Genomic DNA, 26,617 nt, shown 5'->3' with positions numbered 1-26,617 from the left:
CGCTAGGTAACACCTTTCTGATATTGCTCCACTATCTTTCTGCGCAACATTGTGGGAATTGGTGATCCTCTACCCATCTTGGCTTCTGAGAGACACTGCCACTCTGAGAAGCTCTTTTTATACCCAATCATGTTGCCAATTGACCTAATTAGTGTTAATTGGTCTTCCAGCTCTTCGTTATGCTCAAATTTACTTTTTCCTGCCTCTTATTGCTACTTGTCCCAACTTTTTTGGGATTTGTTGACACCGTGAAAATTGGAATCAATGTATTTTTCCTTTAAAATGATACATTTACTCGGATTAAACGTTTGATCTGTCATCTACGTTCTATTACAAATAAAATATTGACATTTGCCATCTCCACATCATTGCATTCAGTTTTTATTCACAATTTGTTTAGTGTCCCAACTTTTTTGGATTCCGGTTTGTATAAACCTGCTAACATCCTAAAAAAAATAGACATTTACAAAATGATGCAAACATAAAGTAGACACATGGGGAATGTAAAGTAATAACTATTTTATGAAGTATCACTATCAGTCTTAAAAGCAGATAAATACTATTTTTGTAAATGCTGAATTTTTCTAAATTGTCATAAAAATTTTTTTTTTATGCATAAAGGTAAAACGTATCAACTTGAATTCAGCACTAATATGAAGTATGATGTGTCATGAGAAAACAGTCTCAGAATGGCGTTGATAAGTAAAAGCTTTCCAAAGTTAATTCCAGATAAACTGACACAGGTCAGATTTGTAAAAAGGGGCCCCGGTATTTGGTCCAAACTGGCTGTTGCTTGAAGGGTTTATTTGGTTCCAGGACAACCATTGTAAGTTTAAATTATTGTAACTTGAGTCCATAACTCTATTGAAAACCAGTAAATGGTTAAAAAAATGTCATCCTAAAATATGAAAAATTTTAGTTTTAAGAAAAATAAACAGATAACCAAGGCAGATAAAGCAACTCCTTACATATAACAGTCAGGAATACATGCTGGTAGCTGGAAATCATGTTCTATGGTGAGGACAGTAGCTTCTGTGGAGTCTTGCATAGGACATACAGTACATGTACCAGAAAAATAAAACAAAGCCACAGATCACCTGGTATACAAAGGAGAAGCTCATCCTGGCGCATAGAGGCAACAGTACAGAACATGTAGTATCGCAGCAGATCTACTAGATCACCAATAAGAATGTTTAACCAGTGAAATGGCTACCATATGTTGATTGGTTGGATCTGAGTCTGAGGCATTGTATGTTGAGTCTGATTTCAAGTTACGATGGCCCAGTCTGAGGCTAGGAATCACTGTCTATACCAATCTGCTCAGCTCCTCCTGCTCTATAACATGCTGCCTTCAGCTCAGACTCCATGTTCAGCGTGACAGGTTCATTTTAAGTTCTAAAAGTCTCTTCTGATATGTTTTATGCTTCAGACCCTCCAGCCCGCTTTTGCACATTTTATCTATATGTTTTGTAGATGGGGTCATCAGAACTGGACACAGTAATCCAGATGTAGCCTCACTAGCGCTCTATACAGTTGGATCACAATCTCTCTCTTCCTACTGTTTATACCTCTAGCTATTGTTGAGATCTGTACTAAGGGTGGGGTCAGCAATGACAGACTTCAGCAGAGACAGCAGGTTAAAAAGTCAAAACAGTTTTTCTGTTACACATCATAACAAAACATCAACCAAGTTATAACGTCATTTAGTGGGGCGAAGCTAAGGCACCAGCATAACATAAACAACAAAATAAATTCCTGCCCGTCAGGGCACTACATAGACAAGTTGTCTGTCTCCCCAATACAGTGCAGTTCACACAGGGGAAATCGGGCTCAGACAGCTGGCAGGTCAGCTAGCTTCCCAGGCTTACTGACCCTGACTGACCATCTAAGTCCTCTTTTTATTCCCCAGTAATGATCCCAGCAGCCATAAATGGGATCACCTCAGGCTAGGGGAAATTTGCCGTGCTGGAAAGGTGTGGACTGGCAGGTCCCTCTACCAAACCTACCTACCAGTTCAAAAAAATATCCAGCCCAGAATAGAATCTAAACAAACTTGTCCCAGCAAACTACACTTAACTGAAACCACTGCAGCTTTCTGGATTTCATTTAGCTCATTCAGCTGAGGATTTGGGGTGAAATATACACTGCTTCCAGCACTTTAACATACACCTTACCACACTATCCATCCATGCACTAGACTTGCTTTCCCAGCTGCCTGAACACACTGTGCACTCATTTTGAAACAGTCTGATATCAGGACCCCTAGATCCTTCAACTCTGAACTCTTGGCTAACACAGAACGGCCAATATAATAGGTTTCTTCTACACAAGTGCATTATTTTACATTTGGACTCATTGAACTACAGTTTCCATTGTCTGGACCACAACACAACATGCCTAGATGTGTTGTTATAAAACCTCTATATACTGTTCAGCATTGACAGTGTCTTTCCAGTTGAGCAAGCCGTAGACACTAATGCAACTCCATAATATCAAAGAGACAGGCTTTTAAACTGATGGCTAGATATCTCCTCTCCTCTTGAGTCAACAGAACACGGCTTCTATGGTATACAAAAAAAAGTTCAAATTTTGATTCAACTGACCAAAGAACAGTTTTTCATTTTGCCTCAGTCCATTTAAATTGAGGTTTGACCCAGAGAAGACGGCGGCGTTTCTCAATCGTCTTGATGTATGGCTTCTTCTTTGCATGATATAACGTTAAAGGGGTTGTCCAAGTTCAGAGAACATATCCTCATATTCATCCAGGCAGCCCCTCTGATATGAACATTTTCATGCTTTGATGGGGGTCATGTAGGGTATCGGAGGAGACCAGCATTTTCTCAGAAATCGATTGCCACAATCAGATTTGCAACATCTCTTGTAGTTCAAAAGTTATCAATGCAGAAAGTTGCAACAGCAACCGGGAACGTGTTGTCCTTGGTGTTTAACACAGAACTTTGAAGTTTTGAATTTTCTCCTACATGACCCCTTCCCATTGGAAAGATTTGGCCTTGATCCAATATGACAGCTTTCAAGATGGCAGCCCTGTTCCGGACATCACCTAAAAGATCTGCCTCCTCACTCATTACCTGCTGGGGTTTTCAGATATTTCATTTTCCCTTTCGTTTCTGAAATAAATGGGTGTCCTGCGACTTTTGCCTCACTCTGTATATCCCTTTCTCCTAAGACAACAACCAGTTCAGTTTGCTTATGAATTCCTCTATGGATGGTGTTTTTTTTTATCTAACTACCTCAGGTCAATTACTTTTCGAGCCATATAAAGCAGCCTAGCTATGGCTATCTTTTCACATTCACAGCTCCCAAGATTTTTTACATAACCAAGAATGCATATACAAGGGGTGTTAACTCCAGAAAGACTCCATACATAGAATTAGTGAGTCTGACCATATCCGTCTAATATAAAGGAGATGACTGGGCACACCTAAGATACTTGGTAACTAATGTTTATTGTAGTAGTTAAAAATAGTTGAAATGACAAATACGATACAAAAAATATATAAAAAATATACAGTACGACAATATAGGCTTATATAACTTCCACGCTGTCAGCAGCACTCAAGGCAAAAGTTCTGCATGTTTGTGGTTGAAATGAAGCAGAAATTAGTCACTCATGGATGATGGTATAAGATACCTGTGCCATCATCCATGAGTGACTAATCTCTGCTTCATTTCAACCACAAACATGCAGAACTTTTGCCTTGAGTGCTGCTGACAGCGTGGAAGTTATATAAGCCTATATTGTCGTACTGTATATTTTTTATATATTTTTTGTATCGTATTTGTCATTTCAACTATTTTTAACTACTACAATAAACATTAGTTACCAAGTATCTTAGGTGTGCCCAGTCATCTCCTTTATATTTCATTCTTTTCCAGCAGCGGGGTGACGCTGCAAGACTGAGAGCACCCTTTTTGGTGTGTCAACCACCCTGTGCATCCAACTAATATACTATTATTCATATCCGTCTAATATCTTTCTAATTTGGGGCAATTACAAAACATATGCAAGATACACGCGCGATGAAGATTGCATCTTTCAAACAAGCATTTTAAATTTGTCGCACATTAAAAGTCAATATTTGCTGGGGGTTCTACATGGATGCCGTGATAGGTGGCCTTGTATCGATTAGCCCCATGAAATGGGGTTAAATCCATGGGTGTGTTTGTGGCAGTGCAAACTTAAAATATCTGCAGAAATTTGAGGAATGGTCCTAGATTGGTATTACAGATTCCTCAGCAAGCGCACAACAGATTTTTCTAGTATGTACAGTGGTCCCTCAAGATACAATGGTCCTCCTGGAACCAATTAATATTGTATGTGGAAATCATTGTAAGTTGAGTAATCGGTTCCAAAGCCCCAAAATGTCACCTAAGATAAGCGAAAATGAATATTTATTTAAAAAAAAAGCAGATAATTAATACAGATAAAACAAGTCCCTACATATAACATTCAGGAATAGCTGCTAACTAGCAACTAATAAAGCTATGTACTTTACCAGAGAAGTGGCCTTGATTGGTTGGATCTGAGTCTTGAGACATTGTATGTTGAGTCTAGTTTCAAATTACGATGGGTCAGACAAGACCATTGTATGTTGAAAATATTGTATGCTGAGGCCATTGTATCCTGAGGGATCATTGTATTGTGCCTGTGTGAGCATAGCTTAAGTGTTTTTGGGGCTATATTGGATATCGGAAGCTAATTTATAGGTAAGGGAATTTAAGGCAATGAGTTAAAATATTAGGAATTAAGATTGTATGAACGTAAGAATTCTAACTTGTTTCTCTATAAGGGCTCATGCACACGAACGTATTTTCTTTCCGTGTCCATTCAGTTTTTTTTGCGGACCGTAGGTCTAACCATTCATTTCAGTGGTTTTGCAAAAAAAACAAAGTTACTCCATGTGCATTCCGTTTACGTATGTCCGTTCCGCAAAAGCATAGAACATTTCCTATTATTGAAAATAGAATGGGCACTCATATATCCAGTTCACAAGGTAGGCAAAGCGACTCAAGCAATATATTAATAATATATCAATTTATTTATTATGACAGTATAAAAGCGGATGGATAGCGATAATATTATAACCATACGCAATGGGTAATGAAACCTAACCAGAGCTGTGTCCCCAATTCGAAATAATTAAAACTCACCTAAAATATATTAAAATAGCAATTTATCCACTGTTATAGCTAATAGAAGCTGGAAATCCAGTCCGGCATGTATGAAAGAACTAATATAATTCTGTTATCTAGAACAGTGGCGCAACAGATATATCTCCAGAATATATAAATAAAATAAATAAATAAATGAACAATAAAAACGTGAATATCAAAATTGGTAGTGATAGTGTATAATTCTTATTATACATTGGATTGAGAAAGCGCTTTCTAAAGGACAACTCTATTGCGGTTTCCAGGAACAACTGAACTGCGGGTTTCTCTGGACACACTACAGTGATTGACGGGTGAGATCCTCACCACCAGTACTGACCCAGACAGGTGGAACACCCATTCTAATCAGAGAAACCTGAGGCAGCTTTGCAGTGTATTACAACGAAGCACCTCCGTCCACAGTCGGGTGGACATATCACTGCTAGTAGACAAACCTAGCAGATTTTGATTGCGCTACTGAAAGACAAGTTCACCCCGGACCTCTACCACGTGGGACGCCACGGTGAGAGCAGGACTGTATGTGAGTAATCTGGTGCTGCTGCACAAGTATCGGCACATTACTGTGGATACATTAATATTGCTGCTCAATTATCTTGCCGCATTTACTGCGGCTGACTCTGTTGAAATCTATTATACTCCTGGGAAATTGCGCGGACCAAGCCGATTCCCAGGCTCTATGCTCCAATAGTAAAAGACTGTTTTCTAGGAATACAACCATCAGTGGGATGCAACAAGTTATCTATTAATGCTGATCCTCCAGAGACTTATTATATATATTCACTAATTAATTGTACACTATATATATTTATTTATTTAATATATTTATCTTACAGGCATTTCACCATATGCACTATGTTAATGTTTTATACCATGCACTATCACTACCAATTTTGATATTCACATTTTTATTGTTCATTTATTTATTTATTTATTTTATTTATATATTCTGGAGATATATCTGTTGCGCCACTGTTCTAGATAACAGAATTATATTAGTTCTTTCATACATGCCGGACTGGATTTCCAGCTTCTATTAGCTATAACAGTGGATAAATTGCTATTTTAATATATTTTAGGTGAGTTTTAATTATTTCGAATTGGGGACACAGCTCTGGTTAGGTTTCATTACCCATTGCGTATGGTTATAATATTATCGCTATCCATCCGCTTTTATACTGTCATAATAAATAAATTGATATATTATTAATATATTGCTTGAGTCGCTTTGCCTACCTTGTGAACTGGATATATGAGTGCCCATTCTATTTTCATTACTATTGTTTTTTGGTGATTGGGTACAACACCTGTCTGGTGCACCTGGCCATCTTAAACCGGAGGTGAGCCGTCCTTAACTCCTTGTTTCACCATTTCCTATTATTGTCCGCATTATGGACAAGGATAGGACTGTTCTGTTATGGAATGCAAACGGATGTCATCCATATTTTTTGCAGATCCTTGTTTTGCGGACCACAAAATACATATGGTCGTGTGCATGAGCCGTAATTGTGTTTTATAAGTAAATAAACTCCCCACTGAAAAAAAGTCATTATAAGGAAAGAGTTAAAATACATATATTTAGGCTCATGAATCACCTACTGGATGGATTTTATTTCTCATGGGGAGGGGTTATTTATGATTATAAAGAGGTTTTATTTTGTATGATATTATATCTTCTAAGCTTTATTTTTTGGAATTATTTTTCATGATATAATAATAAAGTATATGTTAAAAAGGCTGTGGCCAGTAATTTGTTGCAGCAGGCATATTCATGTATTCTACAGCATTGCTCCAGTGATGTAAACTATGACTAGCAGTGGACCTTGGTGCCCTGGCCACTGAGGCATATATCTGGGTATATAAACGTCAATTATTTTTTTTAAGCTTAAAACCCTAGTAAAATGGTTTTCTCTGCCACATACCATATTTTTCGCTTTATAAGATGCACCCCAGGTCTAAGAGGAGGAAAATAAGAAAAAAATATTTTTCATCAGACCCCCATAAATATCAGAACATCAGATCAGACCCCCATAAATATCAGGACATCAGATCAGACCCCCATAAATATCAGGACATCAGATCAGACCCCCATAAATATCAGGACATCAGATCAGACCCCCATAAATATCAGGACATCAGATCAGACCCCCATAAATATCAGGACATCAGATCAGACCCCCATAAATATCAGGACATCAGATCAGACCCCCCATAAATATCAGGACATCAGATCAGACCCCCCATAAATATCAGGACATCAGATCAGACCCCTATAAATATTAGGACATCAGATCAGACCCCCATAAATATCAGGACATCAGATCAGACCCCCATAAATATCAGGACATCAGATCAGACCCCCATAAATATCAGGACATCAGATCAGACCCCCATAAATATCAGGACATCAGATCAGACCCCCATAAATATCAGGCCATCAGATCAGACCCCCATAAATATCAGGACATCAGATCAGGCCCCCATATCAGGACATCACATCAGCCCTTCATGTCGGAACCCCATCAGACCTTATATCAGCCAACTTAGTGAGACCCCCATCAGACCTCAAATCAGCCCACAATGTCAGACCCCCATCAGACCTCAAATCAGCCCACATGCTGATGCTGTATGCGGTCAGGATGTAGTGCAGCGCCAGCCCCAGGGATGAAGACCGGGAGGGTGAGTATTACAAGCGCTTGCAGTGCTTCACTCCCTACTCCCGGCACCTAAAGCATACTAGTGAGCGCTTCCATAATGGCAGCGCTCAATAGCATTCGCTTTATGAGACGCACAGCCATTTCCCCCCCATTTTTTTTTTTGGGGGGGGGGGGGGGTAGTGCGTCTTATAAAGCGAAAAATATGGTACATTTCTAATACATCTATAGGATATCCTGTGAATGGTATTGATCAGCTCTCCAGCTGTTGTGAAACTTCAACTCCCAGCATGCTAAATTCACCTATATAGGCGTTCTGAAAACAGCTGAGCAAATCTGCATTCTGGTAGTTATAGTTTTACAAGGGTGGGATGCTGGAGGTTGTTGGCCCCTGATCTATATATTCACTTGATACGCCAGACTAGGCCTGCACAATATATCGCCAAAGCAATCGCCAATTGGCCGACCCAAAAATGCTGCAATTGTATTACCATATTTTTCGCTTTATAAGACTAACTTTTTCCCCCCCAAAAGTGGGGGGGAAATGGCAGTGCATCTTATAAAGCGATGGTTGACTTTTTACGTGGCTGACACGGATGTATCGCCGGCCGCTATGTTGGACAGCGTGGCCGGCGATACATCAGTTACAGTGCGGGGAGGTAGGAGGGGCTGGAGGCAAGTCGTTATTTTAATGAACAAATGTTCTTCTATTTATTCTGTTTATCTGTTCTGTGCAGTGCTATTAAGAAAATGGCAAGTTTTGTATTTTGTACTTTTGCAGTAATGCAAATATGTTATTTAATTTAGTAAAAGATGTTTTATTTTGAAAAACACTGTGCATTTCAGTTCTTGAGTTAAGCATAACTACTGTACATTTCAGCATTATCAGTAATTTCTGTGTGCTTTTGCCTTGAAAATCCAAGCAAATAGACCTCTAGCACAATTCCCTTTAAAATATTGCATCGCATATCGTTATCGCAATTTTTAGGGCCCTAATCGCAATCGCACAAAATTCCCATATCGTGCAGCCCTACGCCAGACAAAATGTTTCATTAATTTAACAGTAATGTAGGGGTAAAAACTGTTTCTCGCCCATTCCATTGGGGGACACAGACCATGGGTATAGCTTAGGCCATTACTAGGAGGAGACACTATGCAAATAAGAAAAAACAGCTCCTCCTCCATTGGCTATACCCCCATGCTCCAACAGGAGGACCTCAGTTTTAGCTTAGTGTCGGATAAGGAGATGACACTCCTGCTCCTGCAGGTTGTTCCTGTAGTTTTTTCTTCTCCTGTTTTTGTTTTTTTCTAAACACAGGATGCAGGATCGCATGGTGCGTCCCTGGTCTCTCAGTGGAGCGCGCGCCGGGGTCGAATAACCGTCCCCGGCTACCTCCCTTTCCCCTCAGAAGATAAGTGGAACCGGGCTCGACCTGCAGCTCCGGTGGCCTACCAGATTCGGGGTCACCTGGTCCTGCCCTCTATCCAGTGCACTGCCACTCCTTGTGCCAGATGACTGAAGAGATGAACCCCTGCTGGTCCGGAACAGAGGGTGAAGACTGCAGGACTCAGATAAGTACATTGGCTCTCTTGCAAAACTTCCCCTCCCCCCGTGCTCACACTGTGACACTGCTCTTTAGGGCTTACCTGTGGATCAGGGAGGGCCTGCTGGGTGAGAGGGAGGAGGGATTCCTTCTTGGGGCAGTGGCTATTCGCAGCTGCATCCTGGCGGTGGGTGCCATTTTCGGAGTCGGGGTCTGCCTTTCAGATTTTTTTTTCCCCGCGATTTTTTGGCGATCTGTGACGCGACTGGGGGGCGGAGCCTATCGCGTCAGCTCCGACGCTTCCGCTTTAACTCAGCGTTTCTTCACGCTTGGCTGCTACTCCAGCTGCTCACAGGTCACGGTAGGACAAGTGTTCCACAAGACGGTAGGAGACCCTGACTCTGGGATTGCCGCCATCATGCCAAGACCTGGGGCCCTCCAAAAATCTAAAGCGACACCTCAGGTCCCACTGGGATCCTGTAATGTCTGCTGCTTGCCACTATCGGTTACAGGCTCCTGTGACTCTTGCCTTGCCTTGGGACAGGATCATCCACCTCCTCCTCCCCCTCAACCAAACCAGCCCAGTCCCTCCTCCGCCCCTTCGGAGCCCTCCTGGGCCTCTGCCATAGCTAGGGCGGCCGCGGACTTGGCCCAAGTCTCGTGCGCGGCCATGGCCATTATGGAACGCATGGCGGTCACTGATCCACTGCCTGCGGTGCCTGTGGTTAGCACTGCTCCACCTCCCGGTGCCTCCCACAGAGGACGCTCGACCGTTAAGAGGCAGCGTACGCAGCAGCATCCCTCCTTGGATGACTCTGCTTCCCCCTGCCGGGAGGCATGTTCAGCCTCTCCCCCTCGCAGGGATTACAGGTCTGAAGGGGAAAGGTCCGGCTCGGACGAGGACATGGAGCCGGAACCCTCGCCTAAGCTCTCCACCATGGTGGCAGACTTGGTCACGGCGGTCCGTGATACCTTTTTCAGTCCAGGAAACCAGAGGCAGTCACATTTTCCATTCATGGCGAGTTCGCCAAGGTCCTTTCAAAGGCTTGGGAACGCCCTAATCACCGTTTTTCTGCCACAAGGTGCATGGATACTCTTTATCCTTTCCCGGCAGATAATGTGCAGCAGTGGTCTTCTCCTCATAAGGTCGACCCGCCGGTGGCCAGATTGGCTAAGAATACAGCAATACCAGTCCTGGACGGGTCCTCCCTACAGGACTCAGTTGACAGGCGTTTGGACTCTCTTTCCAAAGCCATCTTCACTCTGGCGGGCACAGGCCTGCGGCCCGCGTTCGCCTCAGCCTGGGTAGCCAGGGCGCTGTCGGTGGGGTTGCAGCGCTATCATCAGGACCTCACGGAGCAGGATGCCTCTGCGGACACCCTGAACTTTGTCCTCCAGATGTCCCAGACGACAACATTCCTCTGTGAGGCCTCATTTGACGTCAGCACTCTTTGCGCGGATTTCGGCCCTCTTGGTCACGCAGCGCAGGGAGGTCTGGTTCAATGTCTGGGACGCCGATGCTTCCTCCAAGCGTTCCCTCACTAACCTCCCCTTTGCGGGCTCCAGGCTCTTCGGTGCTAAGCTGGATGAGATTATCTCGGAAGCTACGGGAGGCAAGAGTACACACCTGCCCCAATCTAGATCCAAGCACGCCTAGAGAGCTCGCCCCTCTGGCTTTAGAAACCAGTCCTTTCGGCGCTTCTCCTCTTCCAGGTCTGCGTCAGCCCCCTCCTCCGGTGGCTCTCAGGACTCCCACAAGAAGCCTTCCTTTAAGCCTCAACCTTCCTGGCGACCGCGGGCACAATTCCAGGGGAGTTCTGCCCGCCCCGCGGTTCCCAAGCTTGCGGTGGGGGGCTGTCTGCTCTCCTTTCAGCGTGTCTGGAGAGCTCACGTTCAAGACGCCTGGGCCCTGGAAATTGTAACTTCCGGTTACAAGATATTTTCCAGACCTCCGGAACGTTTCTTTCCTTCTCGTGTTACGGGGGATCCGGCCCGAGCCTTGGCCCTTTTTACAAGCGATTTCTTCCCTTCTGTCCTTCCTGGGGATGATTATGGACACTACTACAGCCCGGGTATTTCTCCCGGATTGCAAGTTATCACGGATACGGGAGTCGGTGTTTCGCCTTCTGCATTCCCCGTGTCTCTCCGTCCAGGAGTGCATGCAGGTTCTGGGGCTTATCGTGGCCTCCTTCGAAGCAGTCCCATTTGCCCAGTTTCACACTTGGCCTCTGCAGCAGGCGATTCTGTCCTTCTGGGACAGGACATCGAGGGGTCTGGGCTCTCGCATCCGCCTTCCTCCTTGGGTAAGCATGGATCTCCCGTGGTGGCTGTCCCCTCAGAATCTGTCTTTGGGAAAATCATTCCTCCTAATCTCCTGGACAGTCGTCACCACCGATGCCAGTCTCCTGGGTTGGGGCGGCGTTCTCCTGGCTCGGACGGTTCAGGCGTGTGTGGTCCGAGGTGGAAGCCCGCCTTCCGATCAACATACTAGAGCTCAGAGCAATTTTCCTTTCTCTGTCTCATTGGACCCCCCCTCCTAGCGGGTCTCTCGGTAAGGATCAAGTCGGACAATGCCACAGCCGTGGCCTACATCAATCATCAGGGCGGAACCCGCAGCCGACCGGTGATGCAGGAGGTGAAGAGGATCCTCCAGTGGGCGGAGGCTCACGTTCCAATATTGTCTGCAGTGTACATGCCAGGGGTCGAAAACTGGATAGCGGACTTTCTCAGCCGCAACAGGGTGATTCCAGGAGAATGGTCTCTGCATCCAGATGTATTCGAGGACATCTGTCGCCGTTGGGGCCGCCCGGACGTGGACTTGATGGCGTCCAGGCTCAACAACAAGGTTGCCACATTCCTGGCCCGAGCTCGGGATCCGGAGGCATACGGGGTGGATGCTCTTGTGTCGCCGTGGCAGCACTTCGCGCTCCTCTCTGTCTTCCCACCACTGCCTCTACTCCCAAAGGTTCTTCGCAGGGTCGCGGCAGAAGGAATCCCGACCATCCTCATCGCCCCCGATTGGCCTCACCGCGCCTGGCTCTCGGAGGTCACTCAGATGCTGGCGGACGTTCCGTGGCCTCTTCCTCTCAGGGAGGACCTGCTATCTCAAAGACCTCTCTTCCACCAGAATTTACAGCCACTTCGTTTAACGGCGTGGCTGTTGAGACCACCATCTTGAAGAAGAGGGGCTTCTCGGACTCTGTCGTGAAGACCATGATCAAAGCTAGGAAACCAGCTTCCTCCCGGATATACTATCGTACCTGGAAGGCCTTTCTTGCCTTATGCGAGAAGATAGACGTTTTTCCCCTTCATTTCTCCGTCCCGGTGGTCCTCTCCTTTCTCCAGTCGGATCTTGAGATGAGAATGTCTCTGAGCTCTCTGAAGGGTCAGGTCTCTTCTCTGGCCATTTTCTTTCAGCGCTCTCTTGCTCTGCTAGGTCCGGTGAAGACCTTCTTGCAGGGGGTGGTGCATTCGGTCTCCCCGTATGTCCCTCCTCTGCCTCCCTGGGATCTGAACCTGGTTCTGTCTTCTCTCCAGGCGGCTCCTTTTGAGCCCTTGAGGGACATTTCCCTGAGTCTTCTCACCTGGAGGGTGGTCTTTTTGGTGGTCATCACCTCTATCAGGAGGGTATCGGAGCTGGCCGCCCTTTCCTCTAAAGAGCCCTTTTTGGTCTTCCACAAGGATAAGGTGGTACTGCGTCCAGTCCCTTCTTTTTTGCCCAAGGTGGTCTCCGCCTTCCACCTGAATGAGGACATAGTCCTGCCATCCTTTTTGCCCTGCTCCGGCGAACCCCAAGGAGCGTGCTCTCCATTCTCTGGATGTTGTCCGTGCTTTGCGGGTGTACCTGTCGGTTACTGCCCCATTTCGCCGCTCGGACTCCCTTTTTGTGGTTCCCGAGGGGCCTCGTAAGGGCGGCCTCCAAGGTCACTGTGGCTCGGTGGATTCGGTCGACTATTGCCATGGCCTATCGGTAGGGTTCCCCCAGCAGGGGTCACCGTGCACTCCACCAGGGCGGTTGGGGCATCCTGGGCTAGGCGCAATCGAGCCGCTACATCACAGCTTTGTAATGCGGTCACCTGGTCGTCCTTACATACCTTTACAAAGTTCTACCAGCTGCACTCTCTGGCGTTGGCTGATGCTGCCCTAGGGCGCAAGGTATTGCAGGCTGTGGTTCCTGTTTGAATGTTGGACGTTTTCCCTCTGGAGGTGCTGGTCTTCCCACCCCATGGACTGCTCTAGGACGTCCCATGGTCTGTGTCCCCCAATGGAATGGGCGAGAAAAGGAGATTTTTTGTGAAACTCACCTGTAAAATCTTTTTCTCGTCTTTTTCATTGGGGGACACAGCTCCCACCTGTTCTTGTCTGTTGCAGGAGGGGTTGGTTCTATTCTATTGGGACCTTATGGTTAACGGCCCGATGGCGGTATTCCTCGGTTCTGTTTTTTTTGGTTAACTCCTTCTCCTACTGCTTTTGCACGCACTGAGGTCCTCCTGTTGGAGCATGGAGGTATAGCCAATGGAGGAGGAGCTGTTTTTTCGTATTTGCATAGTGTCTCCTCCTAGTAATGGCCTAAGCTATACCCATGGTCTGTGTCCCCCAATGGAAAAGACGAGAAAAAGATTTTACAGGTGAGTTTCACAAAAAATCTCCTTTTTATATTTATTTGTTGCAAATTACTGTTTGTGTGTTTTTTTTTCTTTTCTTTTTTTTAGATTTGGGAAGAGGACTCCGAAACATTTCTAGTGATAATCAAGGGTGCTGGGGGCAAAGCTTTCTGTGCCGGAGGAGACATAATTGGTGAGGGCTCATTTTCTAAAGGGAATTAGTCACCAGGGACGTCCTATCCAGCTGTTGGTATAGACTCACACGCCGCAGTTTGGCCGGTTATCGGCACTGCGTCGTGGACTCAGATGGGGGCCTCCAGCCATATACCATCTACACAGATCCTTGTTTATAAAGAATTATATTGGAAGGCTACCTTACGGCTGGGTGTCCCGACCACGGATCCTTATAATATCTGTAAGAATTTATATGAATCAGTCTATCCGCAACCATATTTTATATTTTTTATTATATGTAGTCTCATCTTAATATTTTAACAATTGGAATGTAATATAAAGGCTTATGTATAAATAGAATATTTATTAATAATGCACTTTCACTTTAATATCGCATAACTTTGATATTCAGTCTATAGTATAAACTTGGTCCACACAGTTCTCTTCATATTGATTGTAGGAACAAATGTAGCCAAAAAACGCATGAGTTGCAAAAAAAACGCATCAAAACCGCATGCACAAAAAACGCATATATATATAAAAAAACGCATGCAGACCATTTGGAAGGAGAGATCCAGTGACTTATAGTTGGTGTTTTAAATTAAATAACTTTTATATGCAACATATACTATATATTATATGTAGACAAATATATATATAATGATGTGAAAAAACACATAAGTATCCAAAGAGATGTCTATCAAGTGTATGTACAAAAATTACATGTTTTGCATTTGAGAAGAAACAATCCAGTGATCCATATTTTGGTGCTACCTAAGATATAAAAGGTGGAGGCTTACAGGTGATGCGGCACCACTGATGAAGGGAAGGAGAGTTCCCGAAACGCGTATGGACCGGATCGCATACCTGTAATCAAAGCACCTCCACGTCCACAAGCATGGCCATGCTGTAAATTGAATTGAAGGATTCCAATAACCAAGAACATATCGGAGACTCACTGTGCCCTCCCTGCCGTGCCGGGCGAAATCCCGCTTGGAAATCTCGTGAGACATCGGGTAAGTCAGCTGCAGCTGAACGAAGCTAGACGCCGGCAGTATCCTGCGTCGCCCGATTCACGCTGGAAACAACCCGTCCACCACGAGGGAGGTAAGAAGCACTGTATCTATAAGTTGCTAAACTTACAGTGACTACGGGACTTTGTAACATTATACAGCTAACTGGTGCACAAAAACTAGCACCTAAGGTCTTATACAGGAGTTCATTTAAAGCAGTCGGCCAGAGACTGGAAGAGGATACTCTCTCTTCATATCGGAGCTATAATACCAGCACATACTTCAGGTGCACTATTCATGCAATAGACTTGTGACCATAGATCTCCTGGATAGGAGAATTCAAGATATCTTATCATATCATATTAATGGACTTCTATGATACCTTGGTCCACACACTATTAATTGGACTTCACCATACTGTGCAAACCATCCCATTCATCTGCGGTATCTATTGAAGTGTATCAATCCAAGCCTATTGTTTTTAGATATTTTATTGTATTTTATTTTATTGTGTGATTAATTTTATCTCTATCACGTGTTTATCTATTGGATTTAATTAAATTTTATGTATTGGATGATACAAATGCAGTGTGCTCGCCCATTATTTTAGCTTGTATAGACACATACCTGTGGTTCACCTGATTTTAAAACGCTGTTTTTCTTTTGTATATTCAAGGCTCCTTTTCTTAATCCCTTCAGGACTCCATTCCATTTTTAGTTGTAAATCTTTTTTATTAGTAACAAGGATACATGAAGATTTCAGCAGGAATCCTATTATAATTAGATTTCGGCACGCAGGCGGTGGATTATAAGATGTTAAAAAAGGAAATACATCAAGGTAGACAAAAGTCACAATCTGAGTTCCACTGATAATACGTTAACAGACCATCGTAGTGGTGATTACACCGGCACATCACACTGGGTCGAAATTGAAATGTCAGTCCATATCCGTACATTGTGGAAGCAAATATTAGCTCCATGAGTTGCAATAAAGATTACAGTAGTGTTAGAAAATTGCAGTATGAACACTGAATAAACATCTAGAAATATAACAGATGTAACATGGGGAGCTTACTTAAGGCAAATCTATTCATAAGAAAGAGGAGTAAAGGCGCGTTAATTCCTATGAAATACAAACGAGCTAAACACAATAATACTTATCGCTGTTAATAAGAAGTGTGTAAAAGTGAGAAAAAGGACCGCATTTAGCCATTGTTGAAAAAGCATATACAATAATCCAGACATTGTTACATGGAAGCATAAGGTAACTCATAGTGCCCGAAAAATCTTCCATGGAGACCATGTATTCACAAACTGTTCATGTCGTCTATGTATCCACGAAGTGAGTTTCTCCAATCTACAAAACTGGTCGACTCTGTCTATCCATTCCGCCTTGGATGGAGGTGTTGTATTCAGCCAGTGTATAGGTATCTTGGCCGCGACTATGAGGTATGTAATTTGGTCTCGCTTGTGAGGTCGGAAGGAGGGTGAGTCGTGCCACAACAAAATTAGATTTTGTGTAAGTGTGATGGGATCAGTACGAATAGAATTAATGACCTCCTCCACTGCCGCCCAAAAGTGTCTGATTTTCGGACACATCCACCAGATATGCGAGAAGGAACCCACTTCTGTGTTACATCTCCAACACATTGCACTATCCAAAACCCCTCTCCGATACAAGAACTCAGGTGTCTTGTACCACCTGGAGGTAGTTTTGTATGAATTTTCCTGTAGCCTAACACAGCGTGAGAAGCCATGTGATCTGCTAAGTGTTTGTTGCACCTCATCCGCAGTAAAGCGAGTCTTTAATTCCTCTTCCCAGTCTAAAATAAAACTAGGGGTTCTAGCATCTGGGGTGGTACGAAAAAAATGTCTGTATCCTTGATAAACCTTTCGTCAGAGGTTTGGACGAGAGGAGTGCCCCTTCGAAATCCGTTGTTTGTCTACTTGGGCTGTGTGAGTCAAGAAAGCGTCGACAGACTAGTCTGAAATGTGAGTACTGTAAAATGTGCAGGGGAACAGCAGGGAGCTTTTGCAATAAGGAGGTAAAGGATGGTATTTCCCGATCGCGCAGAAGAACTGATATAGGACATTGGTCCAGGTGACTCCACAGTTTCCTGCTGTGCTCCGGGACTGGATTTGTGCCTACTAGGGAGGGAAGAAAGCAAGCGGGTGTAAGAGGGGAGGGGAATGGGGCAATCGACTGGTAATTTCGGGATCCGCGCCAGGCCAACACCATACCTTTTTGGTTATAATGTTTGGTATGTCTCGCGGAGGGGAATATGGGGCGTCTGACCACATCAGGTGTAGGAAATTATCTGCTAAACTGTCCCTCTCTAGCTTAATTCACATAGAGGTGCCTTAATACTTATTCCAGTCGAGCCAGCGTTGTAGTTGGATGGCTACATAATAATTTTTGGGATCTGGAACGCCTATACCGCCTAGTTTCTTGGGCAGCAACAAGAGTTTGTAACTAAGTCGGGGGTGGGACCCTTTCCATATAAATCGGGAGAACATTTTCCTGACTTTCGTGAAAAAGGAGGCAGGAAGATGTATCGGGGCTACCTGCATCAAATATATAAGTTTGGGAAGTATATAAGTGGTGATGTAGTGTTTCCTCCCTATCCATGATGGATATGAGAGATTTTCCGCAGATAATTGCGTTGATATTGTGTTTAGTAAGTGACTATAGTTCAGCTTATAGATTTAAGAAAGGTCTGCCGGCACCTTCATCTCTAGATACATTATATAGGAATCTTGCCACGCGAAGGGAGAGGTAGCTCTTAATTGTTGGGCTTCTGTTTCTCCAACCAATATGTTCAGTACTTCCGATTTCCCATAGTTTATTTTGAAGTTGGACAAACGGCCGAAATCCTGCAATAGTGACAGGACATGTGGGAAGGAGTGTGTGGGATTTGTAATAAATTATAAGCAAATCATCCGCGTAGGCAGAGGCCGGATGAGTATCAGAAGGAGCCAGGAGGCCTTGAATATGTGGGTGCTGTCAAATGGATTGGATCAGGGGTTCCATGCATATAACAAATAGACTAGGAGAAAGGGGATAGCCCTGCCGCGTCCCGTTATTTATTTCGAAAGGGGGTGACAACATTTTATTTACTTTAACCTTCGCCGTAGGATTCTTATAAAGGGTCAAGATGGCCTGGATAAACTGGGCAGGGATCCCAAATCGGAGCAAAGTTTCCTGCATGTAAAGGCAATCGACTCTGTCGAATGCCTTCTCAGCATCAGTGCCGAGAAGGACCAGATTAGATTTAGATTGGCATAGTGTATGGCATTCAGCACCCTATTGGCATTGTCTTTCCCCTCCCTATTCGGTACAAAACCAGTCTGTTCTTTATGGATTAGCTGGGGAAGTAAAGCTTGGAGACGCGTGGCCAAGATCTTTTCCCACAGTTTGATGTCGCAGTTCAGCAGTGAGATGGGCCGAAAACTGCTGCATAATTCAACATTTTTCCCTGCCTTTGGGAGCACCGTAATATGCGCTTCCAACGCTTGTTTAGGTAATCCCCCCCCCCCCCTGATGGCAACGTTTGACATAGTGATAGAAGATGAGGCAATAACACTTGTTTAAATTTGCGGTAGTACACCATGGGGAGAACGTCAGGTCCTGGCCTCTTGCCTGTAGGGGTAGACATTATAGCATTGTTTATTTCGGAGGCGGTAATAGGAGTTCGTAGAGAGGAGGACATCTCAGAAGACGGTGTCGGGAGGTGGAGATCCGTCAAAAAGGAAATAATGTCCCTATGTCGTGCGTCTCTGTCGAGGGGCAGTTCATCAATAGTCAGGTTATAGAGATGGCCGTAGAAGCGAGCAAACAGTTGCTATGTCATCTGTACGGGTCAGTAGGTCGTCCTTGTCAGACCTATTCGAGGAGATGTATGTACACGATAGTGGCCCTTTAAGGAGCACCGACGACATCTTTCCTTTTTTGTTTCGCGTATAACATACTCTTCGCGAATTGCGCCCTAATAGGTCATTGAGTTGCCCCCGTAAAGCTGTAAGTTCCGCCAATTGCGTTACCGCAAGTGACCGTTTTATGGGTTTTCTCTATGGCCGATATTTTAGCTAACAGATCTTCCATGGCCTTTAACCTCTTATTTTTTGTCGCGGAACCCAATGAGATTAGCTCCCCCCTGATGAAGGCCTTATGGGCTTCCCATACAATGGGTGCAGAGACCTCAGGGGTAACACTGGTGGTGAAAAATCCCCACCTACGAACAGTGAGCCCTCTGTGGACGTGCCCAATTTATGAAATAGCTCATTGAGCCACCTGACTTGCCCTTTGTTCGGGGCATATATATTGGCTAGCGTAATGGGAACATCATCCAATTTCCCCTTAACAAAAACATATCTCCCATCTGTGTCGCTAATGGATTGAGACAGGGAAAATGTCACTCCTTTCTTAAAAGCTATGCTTGTTCCCCTGGATGCGTGTGTTCCATAACAGCTGTGAAACCATTGGTCATATGGGGAGTATTGGAGCTTCGGTATTTTATGAGCTTTAAAATGCGATAAGACTTGGGTGCAATAGGGTGTTGTGAAAAACATAATAGTCACCCAGTGAAGAAATCAGCCTGCCCCACATGAGCGCCAACACCCAGCCCGGTTTGATCATAAGGGGGAGGAATCGAAAGAAAAGGTAAAAAGTGAAACAGGAGAGGGGGTTAAAGAATTGCCAGTGAGAAGTGGAGACATCATAGCTCCTAAGTGGGAGAGACAAGAGACGAGAGAGAAAGAGGGAGCAAGGAAAGGAATATAAGGGGGGGGGGGGGGGGGGAGGAGGATAAGTCAAGAAAGAATAAGTTTAAGAAATGAAAGGTTAAGAAAAATAAGTTTTGAGTAGTCCCTGCAAGTCTGGCGTCCCTTGGGATACAGAGACTGTCTCATTGAGCAGATAATGCTGTACTTGCGTGTACACTCCAAATGTTCATGTTATGGCGGTCTTCATCAGGTTTCTTCTCGCCTTCTGTTGTTTCTTTTCGCCAGCTTTACGTATTTAATTTTTATTTGGGACAACCCTGGGTAAGGTTATTTAACTATACTATTTACAGATGCCCAACTAGGCAGTAGAACCTGTCTTGACCCAGGTGCAAATTAATACTTCACTTTTATTATAATTCGCTAAAAATTAAACTGTACTGAACATGTGTGCAATTGTATTCTTTAATTGAAATAGGACAAGACCAAAAAAATTATAAATTAAAAACACAATGCACCTCTGCACTGAAAGTGGCATACAGTGCACAGTGAAAGTGTGAGAGATGTGCACTATCTCCCACCATGTGTGGTTATGCACAAATTGCTACTGGTAACTACACCGAAAAAATGACACTACCACAGCACCATGTGTGGCTCAATTGTAACAACAGTATAGTTGTAGTGGCAACTTTATGAACTAGTAGGGGAGTAGTGATTGATCCCTCTACACACACAGGGCTTTGCTGATAGGAGGAAGCAGCAACGTTGGGAACCGTTACAGCCAACTCAATGACCAGCAAATAGTCGCCCTGTTAGTTTAACAGTGAGACCGACACAACACCATCAATGTCTGGCCGCTAGGTGCTGATACAGTGGAGAGGCGCAGAGCAATTTAAAATCTACAGCTGTCCCCCGACATGTTTCGCCAGGCTTCTGGCTTCTTCAGGGGCAATGGACAGCTGTAGATTTTAAATTGCTCTGCGCCTCTCCACTGTATCAGCACCTAGCGGCCAGACATTGATGGTGTTGTGTCGGTCTCACTGTTAAACTAACAGGGCGACTATTTGCTGGTCATTGAGTTGGCTGTAACGGTTCCCAACGTTGCTGCTTCCTCCTATCAGCAAAGCCCTGTGTGTGTAGAGGGATCAATCACTACTCCCCTACTAGTTCATAAAGTTGCCACTACAACTATACTGTTGTTACAATTGAGCCACACATGGTGCTGTGGTAGTGTCATTTTTTCGGTGTAGTTACCAGTAGCAATTTGTGCATAACCACACATGGTGGGAGATAGTGCACATCTCTCACACTTTCACTGTGCACTGTATGCCACTTTCAGTGCAGAGGTGCATTGTGTTTTTAATTTATAATTTTTTTGGTCTTGTCCTATTTCAATTAAAGAATACAATTGCACACATGTTCAGTACAGTTTAATTTTTAGCGAATTATAATAAAAGTGAAGTATTAATTTGCACCTGGGTCAAGACAGGTTCTACTGCCTAGTTGGGCATCTGTAAATAGTATATTTTCGCCAGCTGAGAACCTTGGATCCTGTGGCGGGGGAAGGGGAGGTAAGTTGTCTTCCAAAGGAACAGGCATCCAAGAGGGAACTTGTACAGGAGGAATGTCCAGCTTTTTCCAAACCGTCTGCAACTCCTCTGGGCTACGGATTATAATCTGCTTGTTATGCTTGAGGACCGAGATCTCAAACGGGTAGGTCCACCTATACACCAGGTTATGCGCTCTAAGGTGCTCCAGCAAGGGTTTCATGGTTCGCCTTTTGGCTAGGGTGGTAGGAGACAAGTCTTGATACATCTGGACCGGATTAGAGTCCAACAGAACCTCTCCCTGTTCTCGAGCTTGTCTCAAAATATCCGCTGCGTCAGCGAAATTAAGCAATTTGCAGATGACGTTCCTTGGGGGATCATTGTGGCCCGGTTTAGGGCGAAACGCTCAATGTATGCGCTCAATAACAATGGACGACGCTCTTTGTGGTCCTAGGACCGTAGAGAAGATATCAGCGGCCACCCGTGGCAGAGAGTTCGGTGAGTATGTTTCGGGTATGCTTTTAATACGCAAGTTGTTCCTGCGATTCCGGTTCTCTAGGTCCTCCGCCATGTCGAATGTGAGCATAGAAGCCTGTTGTTCCTCAACTGCGTCAACGTGACCTCCGAGATGGCGGAGGTCCGCCCTGATTTCTTTCATTTCTTTCAGAAGAGGGTGGAGGGCTTAAGTGATGGTAGTCTTGAGAAGAGCCCTGGTGATCGGCTCAGAATCCCTCTTACCCCCGTACAGGCTATCTGCGTCTGAGTCATCTCCTCGCTTTTAAGATTCCCTATATGTCTACTTTATGTAGAATTTTAGAAGCAGTTATTAAATCTTTAACAGATCAATTCAGTTATGAAGTCACTTTGAGTGGCTTGCATAATAGAAACCACCAGTAAATGACCGCATTTTGGAAACTACACCCCTCAAATCATTCAGTTGTTCCACAAGAATTAAAGGGGTTCTGCACTTTGTTTTAACTGATGATCTATCCTCTGGATAGATCATCAGCTTCTGATCGGCGGGGGTCCGACACCCGGGACCCCCGTCGATCAGCTGTTTGAGAAGGCAGCGGCCTGGCAGTAGCGCCGCGGCCTTCTCACTGTTTACCGCTGGCCGAGTGACATCACGACTAGTATCAACTAGCGTGGGCGCGGCTAAGCTCTGTTCACTTGAATAAGGCTTAGCCCCGCCCACGCTAGTTGATACTAGTCGTGACATCACTTGGCCAGCGGTAAACAGTGAGAAGGCCGCGGCGCTACTGCCAGCGCCGCTGCCTTCTCAAATAGCTGATCAGTGGGGGTCCCCGGTGTCGGACCCCCGCCGATCAGAAGCTGATGATCTATCCAGAGGATAGATAATCAGTTAAAACAAAGTGCAGAACCCCTTTAAAGTAATAGGGAAGTGAAATTTCAAAATGTAATTTTTTTTCTTTGCAGATTTTCTACTTTAATCCATATTTCCTGTAATGTAGAAAGGGTTAACAGCCAAACAAAGCTCAATATTTATTACCCTGATTCTGCAGTGTATAGAAATACACACGGCAGGGCTCAGAAGGGAAGGAGCGTTATATGACATTTGGAGGACAGATTTTGGTGGAATGGTTTTTCAGCGCCATGTTGTGTTTGAAGAAACACTGAGGTACCCCTGCAGTGAAAACTCCCAAAATGTGACCCCATTTCGGAAACTTCACCCCTCACTGTTGGACGGCAGCGCTTCCACAATGATGAAAACAGCTGATAAGCAGGGGTGCAGATTCTTAACTTATCTGTTAGAGTGTTACAGACTATTTACATGGGAGGACTGAGTAGGCGATTATCAGGAACGAACCGCTCATTTCTTATAATTGCCTGCCCATCAGAGGAAGTGAGAGCTGTGTTTACATGCAGCAATCACCTGCGCTGTATGGGGACAAGTGATCAGTGCTGCAGTTAATTGTTCCTATACAGATTCAATGTTTCCCCGGCAGCAGATCTGTGTTTCCGCAGCACAATCTGCTTCCTAGATACTATGATTTAAAGACCCCTTTACACTGGCGACAATCCTGGCAATTATACAGAAGTAGCATTCTTAGGAACAGTTATTCCCAATTATTGCCCTGTGTAAAGGTGTCACCATTTGCCTAGTGAACAATCTCATTCATTGGGTGAAAGCATCGCTCATGTGGTCACCAAAATCATAATTTCTGGGCCACAGTTCGTGCTATGTAAACTGGGATCTGCTGCCCAGAAACAATGAATTTGTATGGGGATTAGTGATCACAGTTGTGATCGCTCTTTCTAAAACAGAAGAGATGATTGCTTTGATCTCCTTTGATGAACTGGCAATTATTGGGAACAAAGCATTTGTTCCCAAAAATTGCGTGCTCAGTTGGTCTGTGTAAAGGGACCTTTAGGTGTCAGAATCAACTGGGCTTTTCACCCATTGAATGAGTGTTTGCTCTTTTGCAGAGTATATACTTGGTGGCATCTTACCTTGCTGTGATACAGGCTGCCACGCTGGCAGCCTTTATTGCAGTAGGTGCTCTCCAGGCCTCCTGCAAAATCTAATGTGGCTATGAATGGCAAACAATAGTGCTCAGTGATGGAAGCAGGTTGGCACTAATGATAGAGTTTGCAGCAGAGCTGGAGAGTGCTTACTGCCATAATGCATAGTGTGGAGGCACACAGGAATAACACCAAATGAAGTGGGACATCATTACCTATCATGGCCGTTTTCATCTGGTATTCGAGGAGGAGATAACATTGACCTGCTGTAACGGTCACGTACACACACACACACAGGGGAAAGGATAGTGACCACTGCGCTCCACCCTCACCCCTGGCCCTGCCTACTTGCTTCACGAGTCCTGATGATGGGACAACTGGACGGCAGTCCCTTACTTAGGATACGTGCGGGAAGGACAGACAAGACAAATAACGGATAGTGAACGGACCGGGTCAAAACCAAGAGCACAACGCAGTACAGAGGGATAAGCAAAGAATGGTCAGGAGAAGCCGGGGTCAAAAATACCAGGAGGGATGCACAGTACAGGAGGAGCAGGCAAAGGATCGTCAGGGAACAGGATCAGGTAAGTATACAGGTATCCAACAAACGCCAGGAACCTAAATTAACAGGCAACCTGTGGCCAGCAGGCTGCCTGTATTTATAGTGGGGAGTGAGGGTCATGTGACGTGGCCGGCGCTCAAAGCTGCCCTGGGAACGAGGTCAAACACAGCTCCTCGCTCCCAAAGCTAAGCAGCAGGTCGGCGGCTGATGGGAGGCCGAGTGCGGCTTCGGCACCCCGTTACGCCTGCTTTTGGTATGTCCAGAGTATTGTGGGACTGCTCCTACTGCCTTTTTTTAATCTGTTAGGACAGGAATGGGCAAACTGCGGCTCTCCAGCTGTTGTAAAAAACTACAAATCCCATCATGCCCTGCTGTAGGCTGATAGCTGTAGGCAGACTGGGAGTTGTAGTTTTACAACAGCTGGAGAGCCGCAGTTTGCCCATCCCTGGGTTAGGAAATGTGGTGTTTCAGCAAGATAATGCCCACCCACACACTGCCTGATCTACACAACATGCTCTTCAGGGTATCCAGCAGTTCCTCTGACTTGCTTGATCGCAAAATCCATCACCCATTGAAAATGTCTGAGACTGGATGGGGTGTTTGATCTCCCATGCAAAGCAGCAAACAACCACCTTGGCTGAACTACGGTTCCACGTTGAAAGGATATCCAGCATATGTGTGACCGTTACCATGGCAGAGAGGCTACCTGTATTGTAGCAAGGGGAGATGCCAACTAGTTTTACTGAAACCCTGATTAAATGTATACCCTGCTTCAGGACCCAAAATAAAGGGTGCACCACCTGGGTTGTGGGATCATTGACCAAGTACCTCTAGCAGTTTAGACTTTGCCAATCCCAGCTCAATCGCATTAGGTTCTCCAACTGTGAAACCAAAATTCTCCATTTTATGTGCGTATATATATTATAATATTTCTTTGTTTAACAGCTGTTACAGAGGCTGGAAAGTGTGGAGCCCCACTTGCCAAAGATTTTTTCAAAGAAGAGTACATTCTTAACAATGTTATTGGTAAGCAATACACATCAGATTCCTTATTTATAAAAATAAAATCAGTGATGATAACGCTGAGGACTTTGAAGAAGCTTTTCCATAATGTACAGTCGTGGCCAAAAGTTTTGAGAATGACACAAATATTAGTTTTCACAAAGTTTGCTGCTAAACTGCTTTTGGATCTTTGTTTCAGTTGTTTCTGTGATGTAGTGAAATATAATTACACGCACTTCATATGTTTCAAAGGCTTTTATCGACAATTACATGACATTTATGCAAAGAGTCAGTATTTGCAGTGTTGGCCCTTCTTTTTCAGGACCTCTGCAATTCGACTGGGCATGCTCTACATCAACTTCTGGGCCAATTCCTGACTGATAGCAACCCATTCTTTCATAATCACTTCTTGGAGTTGAGAATTATTGTCAGAATTGGTGGGTTTTTGTTTGTCCACCCGCCTCTTGAGGATTGACCACAAGTTCTCAATGGGATTAAGATCTGGGGAGTTTCCAGGCCATGGACCCAAAATGTCAACGTTTTGGTCCCCGAGCCACTTGGTTATCACTTTTGCCTTATGGCACGGTGCTCCATCGTGCTGGAAAATGCATTGTTCTTCACCAAACTGTTGTTGGATTGTTGGAGGGTGTTTTGGTACCATTCTTTATTCATGGCTGTGTTTTTGGGCAAAATTGTGAGTGAGCCGACTCCCTTGGATGAGAAGCAACCCCACACATGAATGGTCTCAGGATGCTTTGCTGTTGGCATGACACAGGACTGATGGTAGCACTCACCTTTTCTTCTCCGGACAAGCCTTTTTCCAGATGCCCCAAACAATCGGAAAGAGGCTTCATCGGAGAATATGACTTTGCCCCAGTCCTCAGCAGTCCATTCACCATACTTTCTGCAGAAGATCAATCTGTCCCTGATTTTTTTTGGAGAGAAGTGGCTTCTTTGGTGCCCTTCTTGACACCAGGCCATCTTCCAAAAGTCTTCGCCTCACTGTGCGTGCAGATGCGCTCACACCTGCCTGCTGCCATTCCTGAGCAAGCTCTGCACTGGTGGCACTCCAATCCCGCAGCTGAATCCTCTTTAGGAGACGATCCTGGCGCTTGCTGGACTTT

The 26,617-nt window shown here is 44.8% G+C and overlaps 1 protein-coding gene across 2 annotated transcripts in view; it reads left to right on the top strand.

Moving 5' to 3' along the window:
- HIBCH (3-hydroxyisobutyryl-CoA hydrolase) overlaps window positions 1–26,617 on the top strand; it is a 516,160-nt gene that overhangs the window by 130,439 nt on the left and 359,104 nt on the right. For both annotated transcript variants that reach the window (XM_040440248.1, XM_040440247.1), the window contains exons 4-5: window positions 14,101–14,185; window positions 25,437–25,517. In XM_040440248.1, coding sequence (XP_040296182.1) covers window positions 14,101–14,185; window positions 25,437–25,517 — 166 coding nt within the window. The remainder of the gene's footprint in view (window positions 1–14,100; window positions 14,186–25,436; window positions 25,518–26,617) is intronic.

Source organism: Bufo bufo, chromosome 7 (genome assembly GCF_905171765.1).
Source record: "Bufo bufo chromosome 7, aBufBuf1.1, whole genome shotgun sequence".
NCBI classification, from domain to species: domain Eukaryota; kingdom Metazoa; phylum Chordata; class Amphibia; order Anura; family Bufonidae; genus Bufo; species Bufo bufo.
This window is presented reverse-complemented; position numbering and strand designations above follow the sequence as displayed.